We start from the raw sequence: 27,280 nt of genomic DNA on the forward strand, positions 1-27,280 counted from the left end.
AAATAACGAATAACCAAGGAAGTGCACAGATGTACTAAAAAAAAAAGCACAGCAGTGCTTGGAATACAGGTGGTCTAATATGTGTTAGCTATAATAAGTAAACTGTAATAAGTGAGCTATCACCTAAATGTGGTTCATGTTATTGTTGCACAGTTCATATGTGAGTGTAGGCTAGGAGAAATTAATTGGCTCAGATTACAGAGGTCATTTTATGATAAAAACCCAACAGAATGAAGCTTTAACCTGTTGTGTCTCAGACTTCTCGTCTGTAAAGTGTCTGTAACAACCACATCTTTCTCCCTCCTTCCCAGGAGAGCTCACATGCCTGGTCCATTGTAAGTCTTCAAAACATACCTGCTGAATCAGTGACTGTGTGGGCCACCTGGGTATCGGTGATACCTGCAGGGTTCTGTCTTGGGTGGCATCTGGACAAACTTGTGGCCCCTGAGACCTGGTTCAGTGGAGGCCCACAGAAGGCAGACAATGAATGCTGAACTGAGTAGCCAGGCTGGCTGTGTGTTGGTCAGCGTTTCACATCTAGACAATGGGGTTCTGGTTAAATCAATCTAAAAGGAACCTTGCTGGAGACAGGTCAGGGTGATAAGGCACCATGATCCTAGGAGATAGAAGAGGATGAGGAGTCTATCAAGTAGTTGGAGTAATTTGATAAAAAAAAGAATGTGGGTTTCTGTTAAACTGACTCATTAACGCTGTTTGCTAACACTGGTCCTTATACATGGAGAATATCTGAGAACTAAGTGCCAATATTAACCGTGGTTATCTCTGAAAAACAGAGGCTCTGTGTGGCTCTGGTGGATGCTTACAGAAAGAGGAGTTGAGACAGAAGTGTAACTCCAGATATTTGCAAGGAGTAGGACAGATCTCTATAGCAACCAGAGAATAGGACCTGAAGGAGTAGACGTGAGCCTAAGACCTTGAACTCTCTAATCAAGGCGTAGACTTCATCTGATTTCTGTCTTTTTCCTAATATTCAATCACTTTTGGGAATCTCTTGTTTACTCATTTTACAAGACAGATTAAAGCTGCCTTTAATCTTCCAATTATCTTCTTGTCTCCTGGGATCCAAGGGGCGCAGGGCCTGCATCACTCCAGGCTACGCCCTGGAATTCTCATGTTTCTCCTTCAGTCTTCCGAAGCCGCTGACGCCCAACGTACGAGAACTACAGCTCCCAGCATGCTGTGCGCTCGCCGCGAGCCCGCCGCACGTAGCTGACGTACGCTGTAGCGCGGGGAATTTCGAGTAGAGGAGCTGCGTGGCAGGCCGGTAGCTCGCGGTCTCATCAGGTGCGACCATGGAGGTCCTGGCCGAGCCGCGGTGGCCTCCGGGGTTGGCGGTGATGAAGGTAAGTGTTTTGGGAACGCCGGGGCGCGGACATCGTCGGTGCGAGCGGGGCACTCCCGTCCGCGCGCCCCCGCCTCGGCCCTATCCTGGTTGGCCTCGCGACGCCGGGCCTCAGTTTCCAACCCCCGAGACGGTCTGGGAACGCGCTACGGTCCTGCGCAGTGAGCCCAAGGTGGCCGCCCTAACGAACCGGATGTTTTGGGTTTCTGTCACAATCACCGCGTCACCAGTATAAAGTTGCTGTAAAGCAGTGTCAACGATGGTGACAGCTCATCCGACGAGAACTCCTGTATTAACAATAACACCACTCGTGATTTGGGTGGACGTTGCATCAGATGACATTTTATAATCAAGTAGCATAACAGAGGATGTGCTTACCGTGGTTTTCCATTTCTGGCTGAGGCCCAGAAGTGCTCCTCGTTCTTAACACACTGCAACCGGTTTCCCTGCCTAATATGCCCTGCATGTCTCAATAATGACGCATCTCTCTTTATTTAATTTTTATTTATTAATTTAGGAGACAAGGTCTTACCTTGCAGCCCTTGGCTGGCCTGGATTTCGGTATGTAGACCAGGCTGGCCTCAAGATCCACCTTCTCCAGCAACCTGAGTGCTCAACCCTGGCTCACTCTTTTTAAAATAGAGACCAGAACCTAGACCCAGCGCTTAGCCTTTCATTTTAAGGAATTATTGCATACTGAATTATCTCAAATAACATTTAGTGGGGTGGGTTTTTTTTTTTTTTCTTTTGAGATGAGGTTTCTGTAGACCAGGCTGGCCTTGAACTCACCGAGATCTGCTTGCCTGTCTTTGCCTCCTGAGTGTTGGGATTAAAGATGTGTGTCCTCTCTGCTCATCTGGTGGATGTTTTTTGTTTTGGGTTTTTTGTTTGTTTGTTTGTTTGTTTCTACCAAGAATCATTGGGTAGCCTTCCTGCACGTGTCCCCTGGGGTTTTACCCTTACTTTCTTCTACATGTAATAGATACATTGTATCTATTGCCGCATAAACATTTCTCTATGAAAGTTGGTTTTTCTTTGCTTTTGTTATCATTGTTTTTTGAGACAGGATTTCTTTGGATAGCCTTGGCTATCCTGGAACTAGCTCTGTCCTCTGAGTGCAGGCTTTTTCCTTACTGTTCTTAAAAACAATGCCTCTTGTCGTAGTGGGGAGTTGGGGGGGGGGGGACTCATGGCTCCAGCTGGATGTGTAGCAGAGGATTGCCTTATCTGGCATCATTTGGGAGGGGAGCTCCTTGGTCCTGTGGAGGCTGGATGACCCAGGGTTGGGGACAGCTAGGGCGCTGAGGTAGGAGTGGATAGGTGGGTGGGGAAGTACCCTCATAGAGGCAGGGGGCAGGGGACGGGGGGAGGGATAGGGTGCTAGTGGAGGGGAAACTGGGAAGGGGGATAACATTTGAAATGTAAATAAATAAAATAACCAATAAACAGTTTAAAAGAATGCATCTATTACAACCTGAACATTTCCCTTCCACAATTGATTATTATTTGTTTTATTTGTTTGCTTTTGTGTGTGTGTGTGTGTGTGTTGTTTTTTGAGACAAGGTTTCTTTGTTGTAGCCCTGTCTATCCCAGAACTAGCTCTGTAGATCAGGCTGGTGTAGAACTCACAGAACTCACTGCCTCTGCCTTCCAAGTGCTGGGATTAAAGGTATGTGCTACCACCATTCAGCACAAGCAGGTTTTTATAGATATGTAATGTTTCACTTGGATTGTTAATGACAACCTTTTTGTTTGTGTTTGGTTTTATGACAGGCTCCTTACGTAGTACAAGTAGGCTTGGAGCTTGCTTGCTACCTAGCCCAAGCTGGCTTCTAACTTTGGATCCTCCTGCTTCTGCCTCTGAAGGAGGCTAAGATTAAAATATGTAGCATAGGTGGGAGAGGAGATCCCTGGTCCCATGAAGGCTAGACACCGAGTGGGGGGGGGGAATTCAAGGGTAGAGAGGTGGGAGTGGGGGGATAGGTGGGGCCACATCCTCATAGAAGCAGGAGGAGGAGGGATGGGATAGGAGGTTCCTGGGTGGGGGGAGGATGGGGTAAGGGGATAACATCTGAAATGTAAATATAATATCCAATAAAAAAGTAAAAAAATGTACTCCCATAGTTATTTGCGTATATTTACATTAATTATTCTAAAGAATTATTTATTTTGTGCATTGAGTGCTTTATCTACTTGTATGAATAGGCACTACATACATGCCTGGTGCCCACGGAGGTCAGAGGAGAACGTTATCTCCCCTGGAACTGGAGTCATAGATGATCCTGGGCCATGTATGGGCGGTGGGGTTCCAATACTTAACTGCTGAACCATCTCTTCAGCCTCTACAGTTTTTAAGTAATAGATTCATATAGTGCAAAACATACATAAAATGGAAAAGATCTCCTCTCTGCCCTGTCCCTCATTGCCCAGTTCCCTCATCTTAGTAACCATGATTGGTCACTTTGTTGTATCCTTTCAGAAGTTTCTTTATGTATGTATTCTACTTTGTTGTTGTTGTTGGTGGTGGTCTTTTGTTTTGCTTTTTGAGCAGAGTCTCTCTGTAGTTCTGGCTGCCTTCAAACTATGTAGACCAGGTTGGTCTTGAACTTACAGAGATCCTCCTGCCTCTGCCTCCCAAGTGCTATAGGAAGCCTGTGTCACTATCTTTGGCCATAGTCTACATTTCTCTCTCTCTCTCTTTCTCTCTCTCTCTTCCTCTCTCTGTGTGTCTGTCTGTCTACAACCTTATCTTCCCACACTTCCATTTCTTGAGAATAAAGCAACCTACTATAATTACACTCAGTACTTTTCTTAAACAAATTAAAAGATTTTAAAGTTGCAAGAATAAATCTAGCTCTGTTTAGCTTGTCCAAGTTGACACTGGCTTTAGCTAGCTGTTTTGAAGGCTTTCTCATTTGGCTGCATTGTGGTGTATCACGCAGAAAGCACTGGACTATCATGAGGAAGATGGGTATTTCGGTCATAGCTTGCCTCAAGCCCAGTATTGTGTGGATGTTAAAGTTTCCTCACTGTGAAATAAGGGTTTTAATTGGGTAGTTTAGTATTTTATCTATTTTTATTTATTTTTGTTTGGGATAAGGTCTCATTATATAGCCACATCTCGATTTGCACTCAATCCTACCCCAGCCTCCGAAGTGCTGGTATTACATACAAGTGCATTGATCCTACCCTACTAGAGACTCTTTAAATCTTTGGCTTTATTACTCTTTTGTACTGGCTGGTTTTGTGTCAACTTGACACAGGCTAGAGTCATCAGAGAGAAAGGAGTCTCAGTGGAGGAAGTGCCTCCATGAGATCCAGCTGTAGGGCATTTTCTCAGTGATCGGTGCAGGAGGGTCCAGCCCACTGTGGGAGGTACCAGTCCTGAGCTCCATAAGAAAGCTGGCTGAGCAAGCCACGGGAAGCAGACCAGTAAGTAGGGTAGCACCTCTCCATGAGCTCTGCATTAGCTCTGCCTCCGGGTTCCAGCCCTGCTTGAATTCCTGTCTAGATTTCCACCAGTAATGGACTATGATCTGGAAGTATAAGCCAACTAAACCCATTCCTCCCCAACTTGCTTTTCAGTCATGGTGTTTTCGTCTCAGCAATAGAAACCCTAACTAAGACAGTCTTCAATTTGGTTCTTAAGCCAAGTGTTGACTGGTTGTTGATATTTTCCACCAAGTGGTGTCTATATGCCAGAGGATGGGTCTGAAGAGCTAGAAACACAGGAGAAGAAGATCAGGGATGGAGGAGCCCTTTGTGAAGGGCTAACAGTGTGGCACAGAAACCATCAGCTGCAACTGTCCACAAAGCAAGTGGGATAACCTGAAACTTGAATATTTGTGGGGAGGCTTTTCTCTGTTTGTCATGATCCTTTGTTGTTTATCTAGTTAGATTTTGAATATGTATCACTCACAAATAAGTGTTAAGTAATTAATTTTAGGGACTAGAGGCAAAGTTGCATGCCAGGCATTGATTGTGCTGTTGATGTCCTGCTGATACACATGTGCTTTTGCATTGCAGACAATAGATGACTTGCTGCGCTGTGGGATTTGCTTTGAGTATTTCAACATTGCAGTGATAATCCCCCAGTGCTCTCACAACTGTAAGTACACTTTGTTCTGTCTTAGTAAAAGCACAAGGTCATTTTCCTTACTGCTGAAGGAAACAGTGTCCACGTACTCACTTTCCATCTTCCATTCCTTTGCCTTGCACTTTTGGTCTGTGCCATCACCTTTTCTTGAATATGGCAATTTTGTTTTTTACAAGGTTCTTATATTTTCTGCATCCCCACCCCCCCTTTGGATATTTTTACATATGTTTTGTAGAATTTGTGGTAGTAAAGATTTTGGTAACAGTATATACTTATTTGATGAGTGCTTTAAAATGTTAAACTTCAGGATATTTTTAGCAAGATGACAGATAAATGGTTCAGCCACTTAGTATGGAATTGTAAATTTTAAACTTCAAAATAATAAGAATGCAGATGCTTTTTAACATGGGATTACATCCCAGTAAACCCATCAGCAGTTGAAAATATTAAGGTAAACATTTGTTAATGCACTTAACCTATTTCCTGTTGTAGCACAGTACAGGCAGAATACACTCACCCTTCTGACCAGCTTACTTTTGAGGAGTTATACTTATTACCTCTACCCAGCATTCAAAAGTATTATACTGCATATTGCCAGTGGAAGGTTGCAGTGGGGAACAGGACAGTGAAAATTAAAATGTAAAATATAGTTTCTATTGAGTGAATACCATTTTTTCATTCTGGTATAGCTGGAAAATTGTCAGTCAAACCATCATAACTCAAGGACCATCTGGATTCCCTCATAATTCTCTTACTGAAGAGTATTACAGATTATTTTATCACTTAGCAGCCGTGTGCTACTGAAAACAATTGAACAGTAGAAATGCTTATCTTCTTTATGAGGAATATTTTTAAATGCTTATTAAATAAGCTTATTCATCTATGTACTTATTTGTTGGGGGATAAGACTTAACCACACCCTCATACATTCTTAGGCAAGTACTCTGCCACTCTTCTAAGTATTTTAATAGCTTTTGGTAGTAGAGGTTACTTAGCCTGCCATTTAGACCATCTAGTGTGTTGACTAGAGTTTCGATATTTTTTGTCCTGTGTTTTCAAGCTGATTTGTCTTGGAAAGTTAAAAATCAATTCAGTTTGGCTTAAAGTTGGTTTTATTGGAAAACGGCAACAGTTCTGTGAAGTCATAATAAGGTGATGGCAGATGTTGGCTTTGCAGATACACCTACGCTTAGTTCTTGAGTGCCACTTACCAAGTGGATGAGTTTGTAATTATTGCCCAGAATTTCTCTAAATGTAAAAGTCTGTTGAGTAGTTTTTACTTGAGAAGATAGTTCTGAGAATTAATATGCAGAACTTGGCAAGGCTGTGGAAGATGGTTTAGTGAAGTGAGGATGTGAGTTGTGATCCCTACTACCCACTTAAAAGCCAAAGGTGATGCTAGACACCTATTACCTTAGAACTTACAGACAAGACAGATGGCTCCTGGGGCCTCCCTCTACTCAGCCTATCTGGAAAAACAACAATAACAACAGTGAATTTCAGGACTTTGTCTCAAAAAATAAGACAGAGGGTGACTGAGGAAGACACGCAGCATTGGCTCCATGTGTACATACCCAGGCAGGTGCTTGTATGTATAACACACATACCAAAACCAAACAAACCCTTCACTGCTGGCCCATTATGGGCAGATTGTTACTTTTCTTTTGTGGTGATAAAACACCATGACCAAGGCAACTTACAGAAGGAAGGGTTTATTTGAGGTTTAACTGGGCTAAGAGGTAAGAGTCCACCGCTATCATGGTGGCAAAGTGTGCCTTCAGACCAGAATAGCAGACGAGGTACAGAGGTATGCAGAGCTGCAGTCCTGTACGTTCTGGGGTGCAGGCCCTTAGTTGGATGGATGGTGCTTGTTAACTGCTAAAACTAATTACTGAATTTGTATTGCATGAGTATGGCTTAAAGTGAAGGAGTTTTTAAAATGACCCAGTCCACTGAATTAGTATAAGTGAGAGTAGAGTCTGGGAACTAAATTAAAAGCAATAGCTATAACCCTGTAGGTGCCTGAGCTCAGAGGGTATAGTTAGCAATTTGTGACTTAAAATATTGCTTGGGAGACTTCTTACTGTGTTCGTTAGTTACTTTTCTCTAGTTGTGATAAGACACCATGGCCATAGCCACTTATAGAAGAAAGAACTTATTTGTGGGTTACAGTTTCAGAGGGCTAGAGTCCATGAGAATCATGGTGGGAAAAATGGCAACAGACAGGCAGGCAGGCAGGCATGGCTCTGGAGCAGTAGCTGAGATGTCATGTCTAGAGATGCAACTCTGAGGCAGAGAGAGCTAATTGGGAATAGTCTGTAATATACGTCCTCTGACAAGCAATATTAACTCATATTTATATTCATTAAATATTAATTGTATTATAATTATGTTAATCCATACCTTCTAATCCTTCCCAAATAGTTCCACCAAGTAGAGACGAAGTATTCAAATATATGAGCCTATGGGGCCATTTTTTTCAGATCATGACATTCTGCTCTCTGGTCCCCATAGGTTTGTGGCTATATAATAATACAAAATGCATTTAGTCTAGCTTCAAAAGTCCCTGTAGTTTTTCACAATCTCAGAATAGTTTAAAAGTTCAAAGTCTCTTTTGAAACTCAAGGCAATATTTTAATTGTAACCATCTGTAAGCTCAAAATCAAAAAGTGGGCTACATAATTGCAATATACAGTGGCATAGAATAGACCTTATTCCAAAATGGAGGAAAAGGCTTATAGTGAGGAAATACTGGACCAATATAAGACTGAAACAAAGCAGGGCAAACTCCAAATTCTGTAGCTCCATGTCTGATGTCAGAGGATTTTGATGGTTTGCTTCCAGCTTTGCTGACTACAACACTCTTTGCTCTTGGGCTAGTTGCACTCCTTGTATACAGCTAGCTCAGCTAGGCAGATATTTCATGACCTGGCACCTCCAGCAGCTTGGGATCTCCAACAGGGTCTAGGCTTCATATTCACAGCTTTATGAAGTGGCCTTTCAGAGACTTCTTGCTTGGGATTCCCTGCCACATACCTGGGCTCTGTAACCATGGGCATTTCCGTTTTGCATCTTCCGTTCCCTGGAATAATAACTCTGAGAGTTTTTATATATGAATAAATGCCTAAGCCAATAGCTTTTTTTTTTTTTTGTTCCTGACTAGCTCATAACTGAATTACCCATTTATTCTACTCTAAGTCTCACCACATGGTTGTCTGGTTACCTCTCCTCTGTTTCATGCAGTCATCACCTTCAGCGTTGGCAGGATGACTATTTCCCAGAATTTCATCTTTCTCTGTAGGATGACCCACCTACTAATCCTGCTAATCCTGCCTCATCAGTCACAGGCTTTTTATTGGTAGGTAATGCTTCTGAACAGTATGTAAAGATTCTGTACAGCCTTCAGTGGCTGTCTTTAGTCCTAGAGGAAGATTCCACAACCACTTTGCTTGTGTATCCTTATGACTTGAAAGCAAGAATCACATGGACAACCCTGCCAAGTTTTATTGTTCACTCAGGTAGAGCCTGGCCCCCTCCTTGAATAACATTTATAGAGGCGTTCCTTTGTTTTTAACAACAGAAAATTCTGCAGGCATTTCCTTTTTCCAAGATGGAAGCTTAGCTAAATGGGATCTTGCTCTGGTGCACCCCTTCCATTATTCCGTTGTACAACAGGCCTTCCTTTAATCTTCTTATCTCTTCAGCATAGGCCTTGGCTCTGACATTTAATGTTCTCCTTTTTAAACTACATTTTATATTTTTGCTCTTTTTTATTTTAGACCCAAGAGTGATTTCTAAGAACTAGTTGATAGAGTCAGTGTTTGACTGTTTTAAAATCTTCTTTACCAAGGAATTTAATCCATTATTTTCAGTGTTGCCTCAGGCAAAATTTTAAGACAGTTGTGGAAAGTAGCTAAATTCTTTGCCAAAATATCCCAAGAATGTTGCACATAGTCCTTTCTGAAGTCCTTTGAGCTGGGCCTCCATAGCCCACATTGCTCTCAACACTACTGTCTTCTAAGCTCTTACTAGGATGGCCCATTAGACCCCACTTCAACTGCGTTCCTAGTCCAGAGGCTCAAAGCCTTCTCTGTTTCTAGGCCTGTCAGAGCAGTATTCCCACTCCTGACACCAGCTTTCAGATCTGTCCAGCAGCTGTCAGTCACACTTCATATGTTCTCTTTGGTGGCGGCTCCAGTACAGGCTGCTTTTCTGGCTCCTGAGGTGCTTTCTGCTTGTGGTCTCTTCTCCCTGAGGTGTTGCCTATCTAGATTTTCTGGGGAGGGGTAGCAGTTTAGCCTATGACCTTGTTTTTTCATGGCTCTAGGGAGATTTGTTGGTTTTTCAGGTTGCTGAACAAATGAATGGCTACTTCCAGCTGAATGGCCACTTCCAGCTTCTTAGCAATGTCCAGAAGAGCTAAACCTGTGTTCTGACTTGTTCTTGGCCGTAATATATCCTGTTACCACTTAGAGTATTGTTGTTAGAACTGGCAATATTTCTTTATAAATACTTGTACCATCAAAATCATACTGTTTTTGCTTCCTCATCTAAATGGATTTGTTTTTTAACAAGGCTCCTTAATTCAGCCCTTCATAAAGGAGCCACCAGCAAAGTGTCAGTCTATTACACCCGAGAGTTTTCATGTTATGCTGAAATTTAGTAGATGCTTATTTCCTGCTTAACTTTGTAATGTAGCTGCCCTGTACTTTGTTGGCTATTTGAGATTGAAACAAAACAAAACAAAACAACAACAACAAAAAAGCAAACCCTTAGCCCTTTGTATTGTTTGGCACGTGCCACTCAAATGCTTGTTAAGCATGAGGTTGTGGGCCTAACAGTTTTAGGGTGTAGAACTCTTTTAATAACCTGGATATGTGTTGTGTCTGTATATCCCATTTTCCAGTTTTCTGTTTTCAAGAGGGAAATACTAGGCATCTGCCATGCGTATGAAACAAGCCCAGGGCTTCTGTGTGTCCTTGTGGTTCACAGCGGGGCCAGTGAGGGAGTGGTGATGCTGACAGAGTGGTGAGAGCTTTGAGAGTTGCTGTACTAGGGTGCTTCCCTTTCTTAACAGTGATTCTTAGATACACACGTACATACTCAGGGAGCAAGAAGACACTAGACACTTGGAATGAAGTAATGATGGACATATTCTAGTCGTAAGCCAACATTGTGTTAAAAGTCAGATTCCTACATTACTGAATAGCGTAACTGCCTATGTTACATTTTGTGTCTTTGCAGATTGTTCACTCTGTATAAGAAAATTTTTGTCGTATAAAACTCAGTGCCCAACTTGTTGCGTGGTAAGTTTTTATTTTTATTTTTTAAAATTTTGTTGATTAGGGCAGATTTTTTGCTTTATGTGTCCATGGGATGATATATAGTCACTGAATTAAATCATTTGAACATTTCCAGGAAAGAATTCTTAAGTATACATAAGAGACATGGGTTTTATTCCACTTCTCATCAGGATTTTTGATACCCTAATGTAATTTAGGAAGTAAAAAGCTCTGATACTGTTTGATTCCTACAATTTGTGTTTTTGTGGCTTCTAACTTTTTATAATTCCTCACTTTGTATGCAAACAAATGCTGGGATTCTTCATTTGTGAAGGATTGGTGCATATATTTGTAGGAGGCAAGAGATTCATGGCAGCTGGGCTCACCCAAGCCTCCCTAGTCTCCTACCGCCCTCCCAGAGCAGCCCTTTCAGAACAAACATCAGCAAGTGTGCTGTCATGTCTGAGACTTTTTCTTGAGGTGAGAACAGACAGAGAGGGAAATAAAATGGGAAATTAAACTCCTATCTGGGAAAAGACACAGGTCTCTTGAAAAGGATGCTATGAGGAGCTGGAGGTGTGACCACTCTGGCCAGCAGGCGCATCGTGTCAGGATGTCACTGAATTTGTCTAAACTGTTTCCCTCAGTCAGAAACAGAGCAGTTGAGGTCTTTGTCACTGCCTGCTGCCTTTGTTAGGTGGACTTAGCACCAAAGCATTCCAGAGAACACCAGAGCTGCAGGACTGGATGTTTCTCTTGTATTCTTGGGTTTCTTAGTTTTAACCCTCTTTGAGCACTTAATGCTTCTCTCCTAGAGGTATTACTTGGAAGAGCTTCTCTGTTCTGTTTGTAAGTCATTAGGGAAAGCTACAGTTTTGGCATTTTAAAGAAAAATCCTTGCTTGTATTGGGTTTTGTCTTAGTTGGTCAGAGTAAGTAGCGGATAGTTTTCACATGCTTTTGAGAGCTGTTACGAGGCTTCTGGTTAGCAGGTCCTGATTCACTGCTGAAGTTCTGTGTTAGTATGAGATGAAGTCACTTTATTTTCAAGTTTTCCTGGAAGACTAGTGGGACAGAGAGCCCCAGGAGGACAGGTCAGACATTTTCAAAAACAAGATTGTGACAAGTTAATTACTGCTCTTGACCTTTTCCATCTGTTGTTTTTCTTTTCCAGGCAGTGACGGAGCCAGACCTGAGAAATAATCGCCTCTTAGATGAACTGGTAAAAAGCATGAATTTTGCACGGTATGATTCAGTTTGGTGACTAACCTCTAACTGCCTTTCCTCTTTACGTGTACCTCCTCCCCATGCCCTTTCTGTTAGGGAGTGCAGGGTACATACTGGAACCAAAAAAGGGAAGCGGTGATAGCCTCTGCACATGGGAGGAAATTCTAATAAGTAGTCGTAAGATTTTCTCTACTAGAAACTTTCCTATTTTGAAGAACTAAGAGTTAAAGTGTAGATATATTGGCACTTTATTTATAGTTGGTGTTGTGTTGCTTCTGGGATGCTAGCCTTTTTAGTGGACAGCACTAGAGAATATGTGTTTCTATGCAGGTATGTATATTACCCCTTTGTGCACATATTTATAATTGGTTCTGTTATATTTTAACCTATTAATTCTTAATCAGATTTACTCAGCATGTGTAATATGGTATACTGTGTGATACATGCAACTGCTTCTTCTCTGTAAAGCTCTCATACATAGCTGTGCTCTTTAACTGTCAAGTGCATGAATGTATAAGTATGAGCTTGGTCACCTAAAGGGATATAAAAAGGCATGTTCTACTGAACAGATCTTATAGTTGTTTTAATCACGTTGTTAGTTCACATGTCCATGTATAAGATTTCTTCACTTGTTGACATTCTTGGAGATACCTTACCTTGCTTCTAAAAATGTCTTCAGACTTCTGGTAGAATTGCAGTTTTTAATAGGTTTGTATCATAAAGATGATTACATTTGGTACTCTTGACTCTAGTATGCCATTGCAGCAACTGGCTGGTTAGCTATTTTCTTTGTGAGGCCACGTAATAGAGCACTTTTCTAGAATAAGAAACTATGTGTTTATCTGATTCTCCTATTGAAGTCATTGCTTTCTGTCTTGCATACTGCAAAGACTCATGTCTGTTAGGTTTTCCCTAGGTGTGTGTAAGTGTGATATGTGTGCTTGTTAATGTGGATATATATGAGTATGTGTATAGGCACACTTGCGTGTGCATGTGAGGGTGTCGAAGCCAGAGGTCAGTACGGGATGCCTTCCTGCTGTGATCATTCCTTGAATTTTGGGGGAGTGTTTCTCACTAACTTGAAGTTCACATAAACTTGAAGTGTCTAGGCTGACTAGCTAATAAGCTTTCAGGGTCTGCCTGTCTCTGCCGGGCCAGTGCTGAGGCTGGAGGAGTACACTGCCAGCCCCAGCTGTATGGGAGATCTGGGTCTTGAACTTCTCTTATTTCCACCAAAGTCACTTAATGACAGTTATCTTCTGGACTTTTTTGTTTTGTTTGAATTGTTTGTTTTACTTTTTAAGGTATATCTTATGTGTCTGTGTATTTGAAGGTCTCCAATGGAATTTGTCATTCTCCTTGGGCTTACCTTCTTGGCATTACCATTCTTAGCATCACCCTTGATCATTCTTAGATATTCATCATATATGGTGCTGTGGTACGTCAACTGCAAGATTAGTAGGGATGAAACAGAAGGTGATCAATATCATTACCTGTTTGAACTGTGGTCTAAGATTGATGAGGGAAGAAGAATAATCTTATGACTAAAATGTAAGATATTTAGATTGCTTGTTGATTTTATTTCTTGCCCTTCTCATTTGCCCTTACCATTTTATATGCCATTTGGATTTTTTAAAAATTTAATATTCTAAGTTGAATAATAAGTTATGGGAAATAATTTAAGAGGTTTCAGATACAAGGATGATGTTCTTTTACATTTTCTTTTGACCTTTGGTGTTCATTTTCAAAGAACACACTTTCTCTTGGCTTGTTTTAAAGCAGTGTTCTTAGCCAGATGTAGTGGCTCCCCTTCATCCTGGCATTCGGGAAGTGCTGCTGCTAAGAGACACAGCAACTGTGAGAGCAGGGATGGAACAGAGGAGAGCACCAGCAGTCTCCTTTGTACATGCTAAGTGTTAAGTTGCTCTTAAGAGACTCAAGGATAAATGGGAGATAGGCTGTTGACAGGAAGCTGAAGTCTGGGAGAAGGGCCTATGTAAAGATTTGCAAAAACATGAAAACAGATGACATCTAAAACCAAGAAATATTTTGCAACTCATATACCCTAGAATAAATTAGACAGAAGTGCTAATCTCCAAACTGGTATTTACATTTAAATGGCACTGGTCATGTTTCCTTAGTTTCCGTCACCCTTATGAATTCTTATCAAAGTGATCTGGCACCGCAGAACCAAATAGCACTCATCCCAGGCACTCGATATCTCAACATCTTATTGTACAGATGGGTAAATAAAGTCCCAGGAAGTTTTACTGGTCTGCTTCAAGTCAGCTAGTTTAGAAAGGCATACACATTCCATCTCAGACAGCTGAGAGAGCCCCAAAACTGCTCACCACATGGCTTCTTGTTCTGAATAAACAACTATGATTCAGCATATTAAGTTAACCTAATAAGTTGCAGGTCTTCTTGTTTCTCTGCCATGTTGATTGCATCTGACTCCAGACTTTGTGCTTGCTGTTCTTTGTAGGTGCACCAGTGTCTTCCCAGGGGCCTCCTGGTTTAGACTGACTTTCCCCGAACTCTGTTCCCATGGGTTACCTTCTCAGTGAGGCTTTCTGACCCGCTGTAAAGAATACTTACCTCATCTTCTCATGCTTGGCTGCATTTTATTTTACTTTATTTTACATACTTTTTTCCCTAGTGTAGGGCTGGCACTCTTATCCTACCACATGCTAGGGAATCTCTCTACCGCTGGTTTTCTTAGCCCTTAGGCACCATTGTATTAGCATGTTTCACATAAATTGTATAAACATATTCATTTTTTTCCTTATTGTGTAACTTTTGTGAGTATAGGCTTTATTTTCTATTGTGCTTCTCTGGCAAGAGTAAATGGTACTGGAATAAGATAATTGATTTTAATTTTAACCCTGAGAATAGTTTATTGTGGTCTTGCTGCTACTGTCTGCCATAGTCTTTATTGGCATGCCTTGAAATAAGAAAGCCAAAATTCACCTGAATTGTGGAATAAAGGCAAAAACTGATCACTAGCATGCTGGAAGGATCCGTGGCCTCTCCTCTCCTTTGTTACTGTGACAGGAAAGCTTTTCTCAGAGCCTTCTTTGTACTAAATCCAGAGGAGGCTGGAAGGAAAAGAGACTACTGAGCCCAGTGGGGTGTGTGTGTGTTTGTTGCTCCCTCCTTCCCTCCCTCTCTCTCTCCTTCCTTCCCCTTCCTCTCCATCCTCTTGCCTAATGTCCCTCCCTCCTTTCCCTACCTTTTTTTTTTGATTGTGTTAGACACAGCATCATTATGTAACTGAAATTGCACTTGAATTAGAATCTTCTGCTCCATCCTTCTGATGCTGAGATTACAAGCATGTGCTGCCACCATCCTTAGCTTCCCTTTATTTTTTATCTTTTTTCTTTCTTTCTTTCTTTTCTTTTTTTTTTAGTAGTGGAAGAATTTAAATATACATGAAAGTAGGGAAGGTTATATAATGGGCCAACCCTTTTACTTATCTTGTACCTAACTTTTCCTATGAAAATGACATATCTCATTTGTTATCACTGATGATTGATACTAGTTGTTGAGTTTTTGTTGTTGTTTTGTTTTTAAGTAGCATTTTACCAGATTGGTGAGTTCTAGGCCTGCCAGGGCTTTATAGTGAGACCTTGTATAGAAAAAAAAAAAAAAAAAAAGAAAGGAAAAGAAAGGAAAGAGGCAGCACATTGATAAACCTAGACCAGCAGGAAAGAAAAGCTATACTTTTTGAAAGTTAGTGCATTTTGTTCTGACAAGCAATTAAATTACCAGCTCATTGCTTTTGTTCTGTTAAGGGTTGGTGCAATGTATTACTAGATTCTATTTTAGTTTTGCACACATATATAACATGCATACACATGAGTTTTATGCATACAGATGTAAACACATATGCATACATGCACATTTGTGTGAACACACTCCGTGCACAGAGTGGTCCCTTTTCCTAAGATGTGGCCTCTGTGACATCTCACCTCAGTCTACATGGTCTCTGTGAGGGTATCCCATTTTGGCTGGCCTAAGCTGAGCATCTTTCTAGAACTGCCTCTGGCATCGGTTTACCAGTGTCTTTCCTACCAGGCCCCTGAGGTTTGTCCTCGCATACCCTGGAGATGATTGCAGATGGGTGAGGGGTTCCTTCTCGTGGCTCACTCCCACACGCCTAGCACACTGTTCCTCTAGTTCTCATCATCTTTGCCTTGAATTGTGCTCTCTTCTCCCTGAGTCAGGGAGGTCAGTTCTCCTGCTTAGATGTCAGTTCAACATACAAATCCAAGCAAGTGCTCCCAGGTGAAGGTCTTGGGTCAGTGTTGATCACTTCATTTGCCTCTCTTCTCCCCGGCAGGGCTCACACTCTTGGGTTGCTTGTACTGTAGTGCTAACTGTGGCTGCGTGTCTTTCTCTAGATTTTACTGAGCCATGGTAGAGTAAGTCTTACATCAGTGACTAGAACCCAATATACTCTTAAGCCCTAGTAACTGCCTTTTAATTCTGATTCATTGTCTTATTTCTCATTTAAAAGAAACTTTTTAGTTTGGTTGTGATTTTGACAGAAGTTCTGTGTTTCAGAGGAACCAAGTATTAATTAGGAAGACTCACTGTATTATGTATAAGTTGGCATCTTATTTACTTGTTTGTTTGTTTTGTGTGTTTCAAGGACTCGCCTGTTGCAGTTTGCTTTAGAGTCACCACCCATATCTCCTGTGTCTTCCACCTCAAAGAAGGTTGCTGTTAAAGTACATAATGCTGAAGCCACCCAACACCCTGTCAAACAGGGGAACAGATTAATGGATAAGTTCCTAATTAGAGAAACTGGTGGTTGTGTATCCGAGTTGTTGGGAAAAGAAAATGAGAGGAAATTCAGCCCTCAAAAAGAGATAAGCACCTCTGCTGAGATTAAAGAGACAAGTCTCCTGGGAAAGACGGTACTTGGTCTCTCAGATGCTAATGGTCCTGTGACACCCTCTACATCCACTATGAAACCGGATACTAAAGGTAGGAAGTCATCTTTATATATGCTGTTTTATACTTAAGGAAATCTCACTCATGTGGAATGAGATTGATAGGCAGCACTTTTGGGGTTGGGGGGTAAGACAGACTAGACTGGGTTTCACCTCACCTCAGGCATCGATGTCTCAGGCATCGATGCATTCCATGGTTAGGGGCTTATAGATTAGCGGTCAGGATGATTCTTGCAGAATAGTTGTAGAGTAAGTCTCAGATGAGCAGCTAGAACCCAGTTTACTCTTAAGCCCTAGTAACTGCTGAGTACTTAATAGTTAAGCTTCTTATGGTAGCTTTCTGTTTTTTAGCTTGGAACCTATCACCTCATCCAGTTCTAGTTAACTCTTAAAGAGGCCTTCATTTTATACCACTGGTTGAACATGTCCTTGCTGTTCTGCTTGTAGCTTAATACCCTTTGGCATATGACACTACTTCAGTGAACCTGCCTTATTTCCTGGCTTTCCCAGAATGTCTCTGTAGCCAGTTTGTTATCTCACTCTTCCTACAGTATACTCAGACTGACAGTAACTGAAAACTGACAGGATGTGCTGCCTGTTCAGTACATACCAACGTCCTGGAACATGCACTCTTCCTTTGTTTATATACTAACTCTGGTGTTTGCATGCTGCAGTGGTGCAGAGTGGCTTAATGGTGACAGAGCTGGGATTGTGGTGTGAAGGGTCATCTGGAAAACCCACAGCCAGTCTCTAGGACCCTTTTTTTTTTTTTTTTTTTACTATGAATGTGTGTGTTTAGCAAACCCATACAAACCCCCACTTGAAGGCCAGTAGTGTTTACTAGAAAATTGGAATTAGCTTATTAGTACTTGTATTTTTAAGGTTTATTTTTTCTTATTTTTTGATTATGCATATCAGCATCTTAGCCTGGAGATCACTCTGACTGTGGTTTTTGTTGTTGTGTTTTTATTTCATACGGACATGTATTCAACTCTTGTAGATTTTTTTTCTTTTTTATCCAACTGAAATCTTAGAATGGTCCATAATATGTAAGATAGAATTCTCTGTTCTATTACAAGTAGAAGTAGGGAGTCTGGAGACTCTGGTGCCCCAAGCCTTCCTTCATTGGCTACTGCATTTTAGCCCATGGTGGATACCTCTACATTCACTGTGACTCCACAAAGCTGCACCTTTAATAAGGTGGACCTGGCCTAGGAGCAGCCAGGGTCAGTAGTTCAGTCAGATTGTAATGGCCAGCAAAGCCTTGGTTTTACTCATAGGTGGATTCCAGAGTTGTTGAGATTGCTTCTGTCCTGTGTAAGATGGGCCTGGGGCCTGGGGCCTGGGGAAACTCAGCATTGTAGTTTCTTAGTACCTTGTTTCCAGTTAGCTAACTCCCAAACTTAATTGCAGCCTCTAGGCCCAGGATTCTGATCATGTGACTTCCCAAAGTAGCTAGTTATTAGTAACCAGTTTGTCTGTTCTCCTTGCTCTTTTTAAAAGAGTGTATTAGCTGTGATTCTATCTTTTAATTACTGAAAGATGCCAGTTTGTTAATTTTTGCCCATTCTATGGCTAATAAAGTCTCCCCCTCTCTTTTAAATGCAGTGTCTTGTCCTGTTTGTGGGGTCAGCATTCCAGAAAATCACATCAATAAGCATTTAGACAGTTGTTTATCACGTGAAGAGAAGAAGGAGAGCCTTAGAAGGTGAGCAAAGCCTCTGAGCTGCCTTCGCATGATGCTTCTGTGCTTAATAGATGTGGATCAAAACCAGGACTCCTTTTGTCCTGCTGACTACCACTCTTTATTTCCTTTTCTGCCTGATTTTTCCTTTAATGATGGTTACCTCTCCATCCCCTCATTTTCCTTCTTGAGCTCACACTCTGCCATATTTCAGTAGCAGATTAGTGCTTGCTTGCTGCTACATTATGACTTAGAGAAGCTAGTGACTTAGAATTCACTTATCTTTTACACTTACTTTCTTTTTAGAATTCTTAAATGATCATGTAGAGGCCTTGCCCAAAAAGAGCAAGGACAGCTTGAATTTGAAGAATGTAAAATCTTTTATTAGTTCTTAGGATGTTTAATATTTTAAATAAATATTTAAACAATTAAAAATGTAATATTTTAAGTATTTAAATCAAACTTACTGTATATTTGTCTGTCTGTATTTATATAGTGCTGAGAATTGAATCCTAGAGAGCTTTTGCAAAAAATTATTTTTTGAATAGGCTGTTCAGTAGCATAATGATCCCCTGTAAAAATGATGCAGAAGAATATTTTTAGCTGAGTATAGTGATATGTGCCTGCAATCCTAGCATTCAGGAGGCTGAGACAGGAGACTCAAGGAGACTCATAGACTACTGAAAAAGTAGGTCAGCCTAGGCTACACGGTGTCATTCTAGTCCTATGCTTCTGATTTCCCTCTTCCTTGCCAGAGAGTATGTATGGAATGTAATGACCTTTTCTCCAAAACACCCAGAGATGACATTACTAATAAGTTGTGAGGTCGAGATTTGTACCTAAACTACTGTGCTACATCGTGTCCTTTGTGTACCACTGTCACCAAATCTGAAACTAGTCCACTTGTGTGTTCAGGGAGGGATGTTTTAGTTGAAGTTAAATTGCAGGGCTTTAGGAATCAGTGGCTGGTGGAGACAATAAAGAAACAGAGAGTTGTGTTTGAGTCTGGCAATGGTAGATGTAGTTGGAGGAAGCCTGGGCATCGAGGTCAAGGGAAGATTTTATTTTAAAGACAGGGTATAGGTCTCAATCTTCCTGCATTGTCAGGTGGTAGACAGGACAGTGGTGTGCACAGGGAATGAAGTGGGGTGAAGTTGGAGACAGTCAGTGAGAATCCAGAGAGCTGTGGGAAAGAGAAGGGGGCTAAAGACTTCAATGATCTGGAAAGTGGGGTGAAGAGAGTGATTGGCGCTTATATTCATCCTTTTTGAGGGATATTCTCCCCAAAGCTTTCTCTCAGGAGGCAGGACCATCTTACTGTTTTAATTATTAAAACTAAAAAGGTGCAACTCAGTTTTTCTGAGTCAGTTTGGAGTGAATGTAGGTTCTAGGGGCAGGCTGTACTGCAGTAACTTATAAAGGCTGAAGTGTGGCCGTGCACTGCTAACTCAGCACACGCTGTCCTCGACTCCAAGGGCTGCCAACACCTCCTCCTCTCCCTCCTCCTCCTCTTCCTCTTCCTCCTTCTTTTTTTTAAAGATTTATTTATTTATTTATTTATTTATTTATTTATTTATTTAATGTGTATGAGTACACTGTAGCTAGTTGTCTTCAGACATGTCAGATGAGGGCATCAGATCCCATTACAGATGGTTGTGAGCCACCATGTGGTTGCTGGGAATTGAACCCAGAACCTCTGGAAGAAAATTAGTGCTCTTAACCACTGAGCCATCTCTCCAGACCTAAGGACTGCCTTCTTATACCCACAGTTTGTTGATGGGAATCAGACTTAGGTGGTTATGTTGCTTAGTTAGGGGGAATTTGTGATAATACAAGATGTCCCAGGGTGACTTCTGAGCTGTCTCGTGACCAGCTTTATTCTCTTGTGTTTCACCCTAGAAAGTGAGTTGGAAGTAGAAAAGCTGAGTATTTTCTCCCTGAAGAGTAAGAAATTTGCACTTATGATCTTGTTTGGATTTTTCTCTTTCTAGAAGGTTCTGTTGTATTCTTCTAATGCTTCTAGCTCTGTCCAGTGGTGCTCCAAATGTGGCTGCACAGAGAGCCTTGCCAGTTGGTCCCCAGTGCAACTTAGAATTGGCCAGTATTGTGTCACTCACTCAGTAGACTGCTAAGAGAGCCTACACTTGAGACAGCTTCTGGTGTTGGATTTGTTTCATAATTCTTAAATTGGCTTTAATCCAAGTTTTTCTGTTTCTTTTTGTCCTCAGAAGTATTTCTTACAAAATGGTTCAGAGATACTTAGGGAAACACAGACCTGATTCTGTTTAGTTATATCCTGGCCTGGGGTTTGGTCACATAAGGGTCTCTGTGCTTTACAGTCTCTCCTTTAAAACACTAAAGGTCACTGCTGAGTGTGGCTGGTAACCCTGACCCCATTCTGTGTGGAGCTGTCACTTGGTTCAGAGCAGAGCTCTTTCCTACTGATGTCTGGTTCTGAGAACCCGACTTGTGATAGTCACCTTTACTCAGTCAGCATAGAAAAGAGCAGTGTCATGTCATACGGGGGGAATGTGTCTCTGGCTTCAGAGTCTTACATTCTTGATAGAGATGGTTGATGTCTGGTGGTGCTTTCATTGTCAATGCCAGTAAACACTACAGGTGTTTATTAGAATTTCATAGTTGTAAATGTAGTAGTCTGTCTTTGATAAAATACATGTTTTAGAGACTTAATGAATCACTCCTTCCTTTGTGCTTGTCATAAACACTAAAATGATTCAGTTGTTGCTACCTACTGTGATTTTTATTATACCATAATTTCATCAATTTTGTGGAGTCCAGTTGGATCTCGTTATAAGAACAATTTTGGGAAAAATATACTCTTTTGAAGTTGCAGGTCCTTTTACAATTAAGTAGTTATTTCTGGCTTTCAGACTGATAGAGCATAAATGACATAATTTAGTCAGGAAATGATTCTTGTGTGAGTAGAACTGTTGTATCTATACTTGACTGTAATAGTGCTCTCAGTATGACCTTTGGACCACTGCATCAGATTTACCTTGGGAAACTGGAAAGTAAAGACTTTCAGTTCACCTTCAGGCCTGCACCATGTAGATGGATGCTGTGGGGAAAGTGACTGAACATCTTCATTTGAAAGAAGCTCTCCAGGTAGTTCTGAGGTCCTCTGAAATTTGAGAAGCACAGCCTTTTGTGAACTCTCTTCACTTATTTTTAAAAGATCTTTTTATTTTAAACCCCGTTAGTCTTAAGAGCTTACTAATTTGCTGTTGTAATTTTGAAATGATTGCAATTGTGAGGACCACTTTGATAATTGCTTCTTATACATCTAATTCCCCTTAGAGCTGAACCTCCAGTTGGAATGCTTATGCTGGTACCCTACCCATCTATCTACCTTTGTGTGGGTGTGGTTATTCCTGCTCATGTGTAGGGGGTACATGTGTATGTTAGCATGTGTGTGAAAGCCAGAGGTCAACCCTGGGTCTCATAATGAGGAGTCTGTTCTACCTTGTTCTTTTGAGACAGAGTTTCTTACTGGGACCTGCCTAGCCTTGGTCATTAGGTGGGCAAGCTAGCTAGCAAGCTCTAAGGATGCCTGTTTCTACCTCCCCAGCTTTTTATATGGATGCTAAGGCCAAACTCATGCTTATGAAGCAAGTACTCCATTGGCTAAATTATCTTCTCTTCCTCTTCTTTTTTTATCTTACTGGCTCAACTATTTTTCTAGTCATTCAGGTATTGGGAAGGTAAATTACTGTTTTATCTGAGAATATTTGATAATTCACAGTAATCCTAAGATCTTTCTTGTTTGTTTGTCTTAGTTCTGCTCACAAAAGGAAGCCATTGCCCAAAACTGTATATAACTTGCTCTCTGATCGAGATTTAAAGAAAAAGCTGAAACAGCATGGTTTATCTATTCAAGGAAACAAACAGCAGCTTATTAAAAGGCATCAGGAATTTGTGCACATGTATAATGCCCAGTGCGATGCTTTGCATCCTAAATCAGGTAAAGTAATACACCTGTGCTCGCCTTTGGATAAAGTAAGTATATAGTGGAGATTATAAGTCACAAAAAGAACTTTAATAAGTACATTTTGGTAGTAGATAAGATATACAAATGAATTTTTAAGAGCTACCCATGGAGCACTGTACTAAGGCAGTCTTCCTCTTAGGCTGTCTCATAGCCCCAGGCTCCTTCTCAGAGGAATCATTGTTGGCAGTTTTGAGTGTCTTTCCGGAGATTGCAAGGTGATAGTGATCTAGAGTCCTACACCACTCCTACTTCATTCTGAGAAACTGTGAGCAAGTCACATCTCTGTGCTTCAGTTTTTTCATCTGTAAAGTGAAGATCATAATCCTACACACTGTATGTTTTTGAGGTGATAGAATGCCTTTAGTACAGTACCTCAGCAAGTAGTTAGAACTCAGTGGATGTTTCCATTGTGATTACTATACATAAACAGGTGTCCTTAGTCAGTACTGATTCATAAAAATGTTAGTATTTTCACATAGTCTTCACTCAACCAGGCATACATTTTGGAGGTCTTTATAGGTAAAAAATATTTAGAATTGCTTTATGTTTAAAAGCAAGAAGAATGATATAAAAACAGAAAAGTACATGGTGTGATAAATTTTCATAAAGTTAAAATACCTCCCAAGATTACTGTGAATATTCCCAATCCCTCTTCTCCCAGGCCACTGGCTGTCCTGGACTTTGTAGACCAGGCTGACCTCAAACTTACAGATATCCATCTGCCTCTGCCTTCCCAGTACTGGGACTAAAGGATTGGGTCACCACAGCCAACTTTCCACTGTCCACTACTTTACCCACACTAGAGCTCATTTTCTTTTTAAATTGCACATTTTTAAAATATTTTTCTGTTCTGTTTTCTATGAATTAGGATAAATGCATTGAGCAGTAGCCATGCCATAGCCTGAATGTTAGACTATTGTAAGATTTTCTCCACCAAACAAAGCCTATTATTTTTTCAACCTCACTGAAATAGTCAAGATTGCAAAACACAGTCAGATTCTTTGCTAGAGCACAACATAAATGGCCTCTAGTCTAGTTCTAGTCCTTAGAGAGCTCTGTTGTCCTCGGAAACCTCTTGAGTACAGTCTTCATTGTCCACGTTTCAGCATTCAGATGTCCTCTTTCCAACTGCAATGGCCTACCAAGCCATCCTAAGAGTATTCTAGGACTCTAGCCTGCAGCCTTTCCCTCGTCTACAGTTCTTCTGCATGCTACTTTCAAAGGCCTATGAACAACATGGCCAGCTTTTTTACAATGACTTCATTGTTCTGTCTTAATTTTGGTTTTTGCTTTTGGTTTTTGTTTCGTGCTTCTTGAGACAGGGTTTCTCTGTGTAGCCCTGGGTGGACTCAGTCTGTAGACGAGGCTTGTCATGAACTCAAGAGATTCACCTACCTCTGCCTCTCACAAGCTGGGGTTAAAGGCATGTACCACCAGACCCATCTTGTTCTTTTACTGACTTTTTTGTATCAGTTACTTTTCTCATTGGTATGATCAAATAGCTAGGAAGCAACTTAAAGAAGGTTTATTTCAACTCATTCATTGAGCTGACACAGTCAGAAGGCAGGACAAAGTCTATGCTGCTGAGTGTGCAGCTGGGACTCCTACGATCTCAGTGTGCCAGGAAGTGGAAAAATGGGAGTGCTGCCATTCTGCAGAAACAACCTGCAATTGATGCCCCTGTGTGTGAGCCTCTCAGTGTTTTTATACTTTCTTAGAAGCCACCCTTGGCCTTTTGCAATCCATTAAAAAGTTTAGCTGGGATCTTACTCAGTTGTAGGGTCATTGCAGTCTATCTCCTGGGAATTGATTTTTGTCACCTGGTACTCATGGCCCATCCCAGTCCTGCCACCTGTTTTGGGATTTTAGGGCATGCACTTGCTATTTAACGCTGATGAATTCAAGCAAAATTATAGTTGGATAGATTGTCTAGCTTTTCCTTGTCATTACAGTGTGATGCTGTTGTTCACTCTCTACAACCTAAACAGAATTAGAAGTCTTTCTGAAGATAACTTAAGCCTTTAACTTGTACCAAACCTTAATATATAATATATAATATGTAATATGTAATATGTAATATGTAATATGTAACATATAGGATATAATATGTAATATGTAATATATAATATATAATAAATATATAATATATAATATATAAAATAATTTCTTACTATTGTAGAGTGTACCAGAATGATACTTGTGTTAATGCATTGGATAGAATGTAAATACTTTTGGTTTTGTATTATGCCATGACTCAGAAGGCTCACAAGGAGACGAACATTTGTTGGTCACAGAAGATATTGTCCGCATTGTTTCTACCAGTTTTTCAATATTAAGGAGGCAGATACAGCTCAGTGCTTGGAGAAGAAAATCTTTTAAGGGAAGCAGTTGCTTGAAGTTTGAAATAGGCTTAAGTAGGATTATTTGAAGTGGGTATAGAGGAGATTGAAGTGGATGTAGAGGAGAAATACTCGTATCTCCTCCGTGTGTCTATCCTTCAATATAAACAATTATCAAGCAATCCTAGTTTTACTGTGTACCTTTTAAAGCCTCTCTATAGAGTATATTGAAGTAAATTCCAGACTTAATATCTTTTTACATATAACTGTGTATAGATTGTTAGTTCTTATTCTGTACCTCATGTACTTTAATAGACTGACTTTTGATACAGAAAGGCAGCATTTGCAAAATCTGCACTCTTTGTGTTCAAAGAAAGGCATTTTGTTGATCTCTCTGCTGTGAGTGGTTGGAAACTGGCTTCAGATACTGGTTTTGGAGGCAAGGGCATGTCCCTTGGTATTTGCAAATCTTTTTCTCTCCTTGCCAAGTTTCACTACATTTAATATATTGAAGTTAGAGTGGATATCCTCTAAGAACTTAACTCATAGTAGTAAATTAATTCTCATATTTTATTAAAATTACAGTTTATATATTAAGGAGAGAAGGTACAAATTACATGGTATACAGTTTTATTGTGATATATAGAAGAGTTACATGTTAAAACTCCATACTCTATATTTAATGTACTGCTTTGAAATATTGCTAAACTTACTGTTTTAATTACTATTCTATTGTAATAAAACACCAAGACCTGGGCACTTATAAAAGGAAGCACTTAATAGAAGGTTTGCTTATAGTTTCAGAGAGTGAGTCCATGTCCATCATGGCAGGAGGCATGGTGGCTGCCAGACAGGCACAACACTGGAGCAGTAGCTGAGAGCTCACACTGATATGCAGCTTTTAGACAGAGAGAGTGAGTGGTACAGGGCCTAAGTGGGCTTTAGACACATCAAAGCCCAGCCCCTTCTCCAGCAAGAACACACCCACAATCCTTCCAAAACATTTCTACTGACTGGAGACCTAGCATTCAAATTTATGAACCTATGGAGGCCATTCTCTTCCAAACACCTACACTTACTTTTGAAAATTTGCAGAAATGAAGACAGGAGTCTGCATGTATCTACCACTTGTCTTTCTGTACTGTTAAAAACCTCACATAGGCATAGAATGATGATCAGACAGTGTGATTGTTTTTTTTTTCTTCCTTTTCATTTTAATAGCTGCTGAAATTGTCCAAGAAATTGAAAACATGGAGAAAACCAGGATGCGCCTTGAAGCAAGTAAACTCAATGAAAATGTACGTTGAGTCTCTTTCTGTGTTTCTGTAGGAGTGCAGAAGGAAAAGTTAAATTAAACTTTTAAAATTAAGAACCAGCCTTTGTAAATTCTTTTTGGTAGAAAATGTACTGGAACACATTGCTATTTAGATTATTAAGATTTTCTTACAGCTCATATTTTTGGACAGTGTTTGTGTTTAATAGACTTACAGTATAAAGTATAGCTCCAAGTGGAGTTTTGATTATAAGCTGGAGTCATATAGAAAAAGCCCATGTTGTTCTGCTTCCTGTTCTGTTGTGAGGTAAACATGCACCACCTCCATTTACTCCTGCCACTGTGGTTCTCTGCCCTGTGCCTGGGGACAAGCAGCCACGGTCTGAACACTGAAACCAGCCTGTGAACCATTAGCATGTCACTAGGACACATTGACGGAAAAGGAAAAATAAAAATATTCTGAGATTTAGAATTTTTATAAATGTCTTATACTGTCATAAGCATTAAGAATGAGTTCTTGGTTTACTCTGCTATTCTTAATGACTTTTGTAGCTCTTAGGAGAGACCATAGGACCAGGGTTCACATTAACTAGCAACATAGCTTTCAGAGTTACCTTTCCCAAGCTTCTATGAATCATGGGCCAACTTTTAATAATCTGATTTAAAGAAAATAGGCAGTTAGATAGCTACAACACAATTGCATACCACCTAGGAATTTAATATAATTTTCTTAAGGTTATATTTTTCTAGACACCCGTTTGCATGGAGAGGCCAGACAAGAGTGTTAGATCTCCTGGAACTAGAGTTAGAGGCATTTGTGAATTGTTTGGTAAGGATGCTGAGAACTATGCTTAGGTCTTCTAAAAGAGCAGCAAATGCTTTTAACTTCTGAGCTATCTCTTTAGCCTGTTAATGTCGTGATGACCATCATCGTCGTCGTCATCATCATCATCATCTCCACTCCTTTTCCTTGTCTTCCTCCTCTCTCATAGCTTCCTTTCTTTCTCTCTTCTTTTTCCTTCTCCTTCCATCTTCTTTGTGTGTGTGTAT

General features: G+C 40.6%; 1 protein-coding gene across 1 annotated transcript in view; it reads left to right on the plus strand.

The window, feature by feature from the left end:
• The first annotated feature begins 1,292 nt into the window (after positions 1–1,292).
• The window catches only part of Rad18 (RAD18 E3 ubiquitin protein ligase), a 79,235-nt gene continuing 53,247 nt past the window's right edge, over positions 1,293–27,280 (plus strand). The window contains exons 1-8 of the mRNA XM_028788671.1: positions 1,293–1,364; positions 5,390–5,471; positions 10,704–10,765; positions 11,915–11,985; positions 16,622–16,959; positions 18,534–18,633; positions 22,407–22,591; positions 26,179–26,255. Coding sequence (XP_028644504.1) covers positions 1,314–1,364; positions 5,390–5,471; positions 10,704–10,765; positions 11,915–11,985; positions 16,622–16,959; positions 18,534–18,633; positions 22,407–22,591; positions 26,179–26,255 — 966 coding nt within the window. The 5' untranslated portion in view covers positions 1,293–1,313. The remainder of the gene's footprint in view (positions 1,365–5,389; positions 5,472–10,703; positions 10,766–11,914; positions 11,986–16,621; positions 16,960–18,533; positions 18,634–22,406; positions 22,592–26,178; positions 26,256–27,280) is intronic.

This window comes from Grammomys surdaster, unplaced genomic scaffold (assembly GCF_004785775.1).
Source record: "Grammomys surdaster isolate TR1022 unplaced genomic scaffold, NIH_TR_1.0 125756, whole genome shotgun sequence".
Taxonomy (NCBI): domain Eukaryota; kingdom Metazoa; phylum Chordata; class Mammalia; order Rodentia; family Muridae; genus Grammomys; species Grammomys surdaster.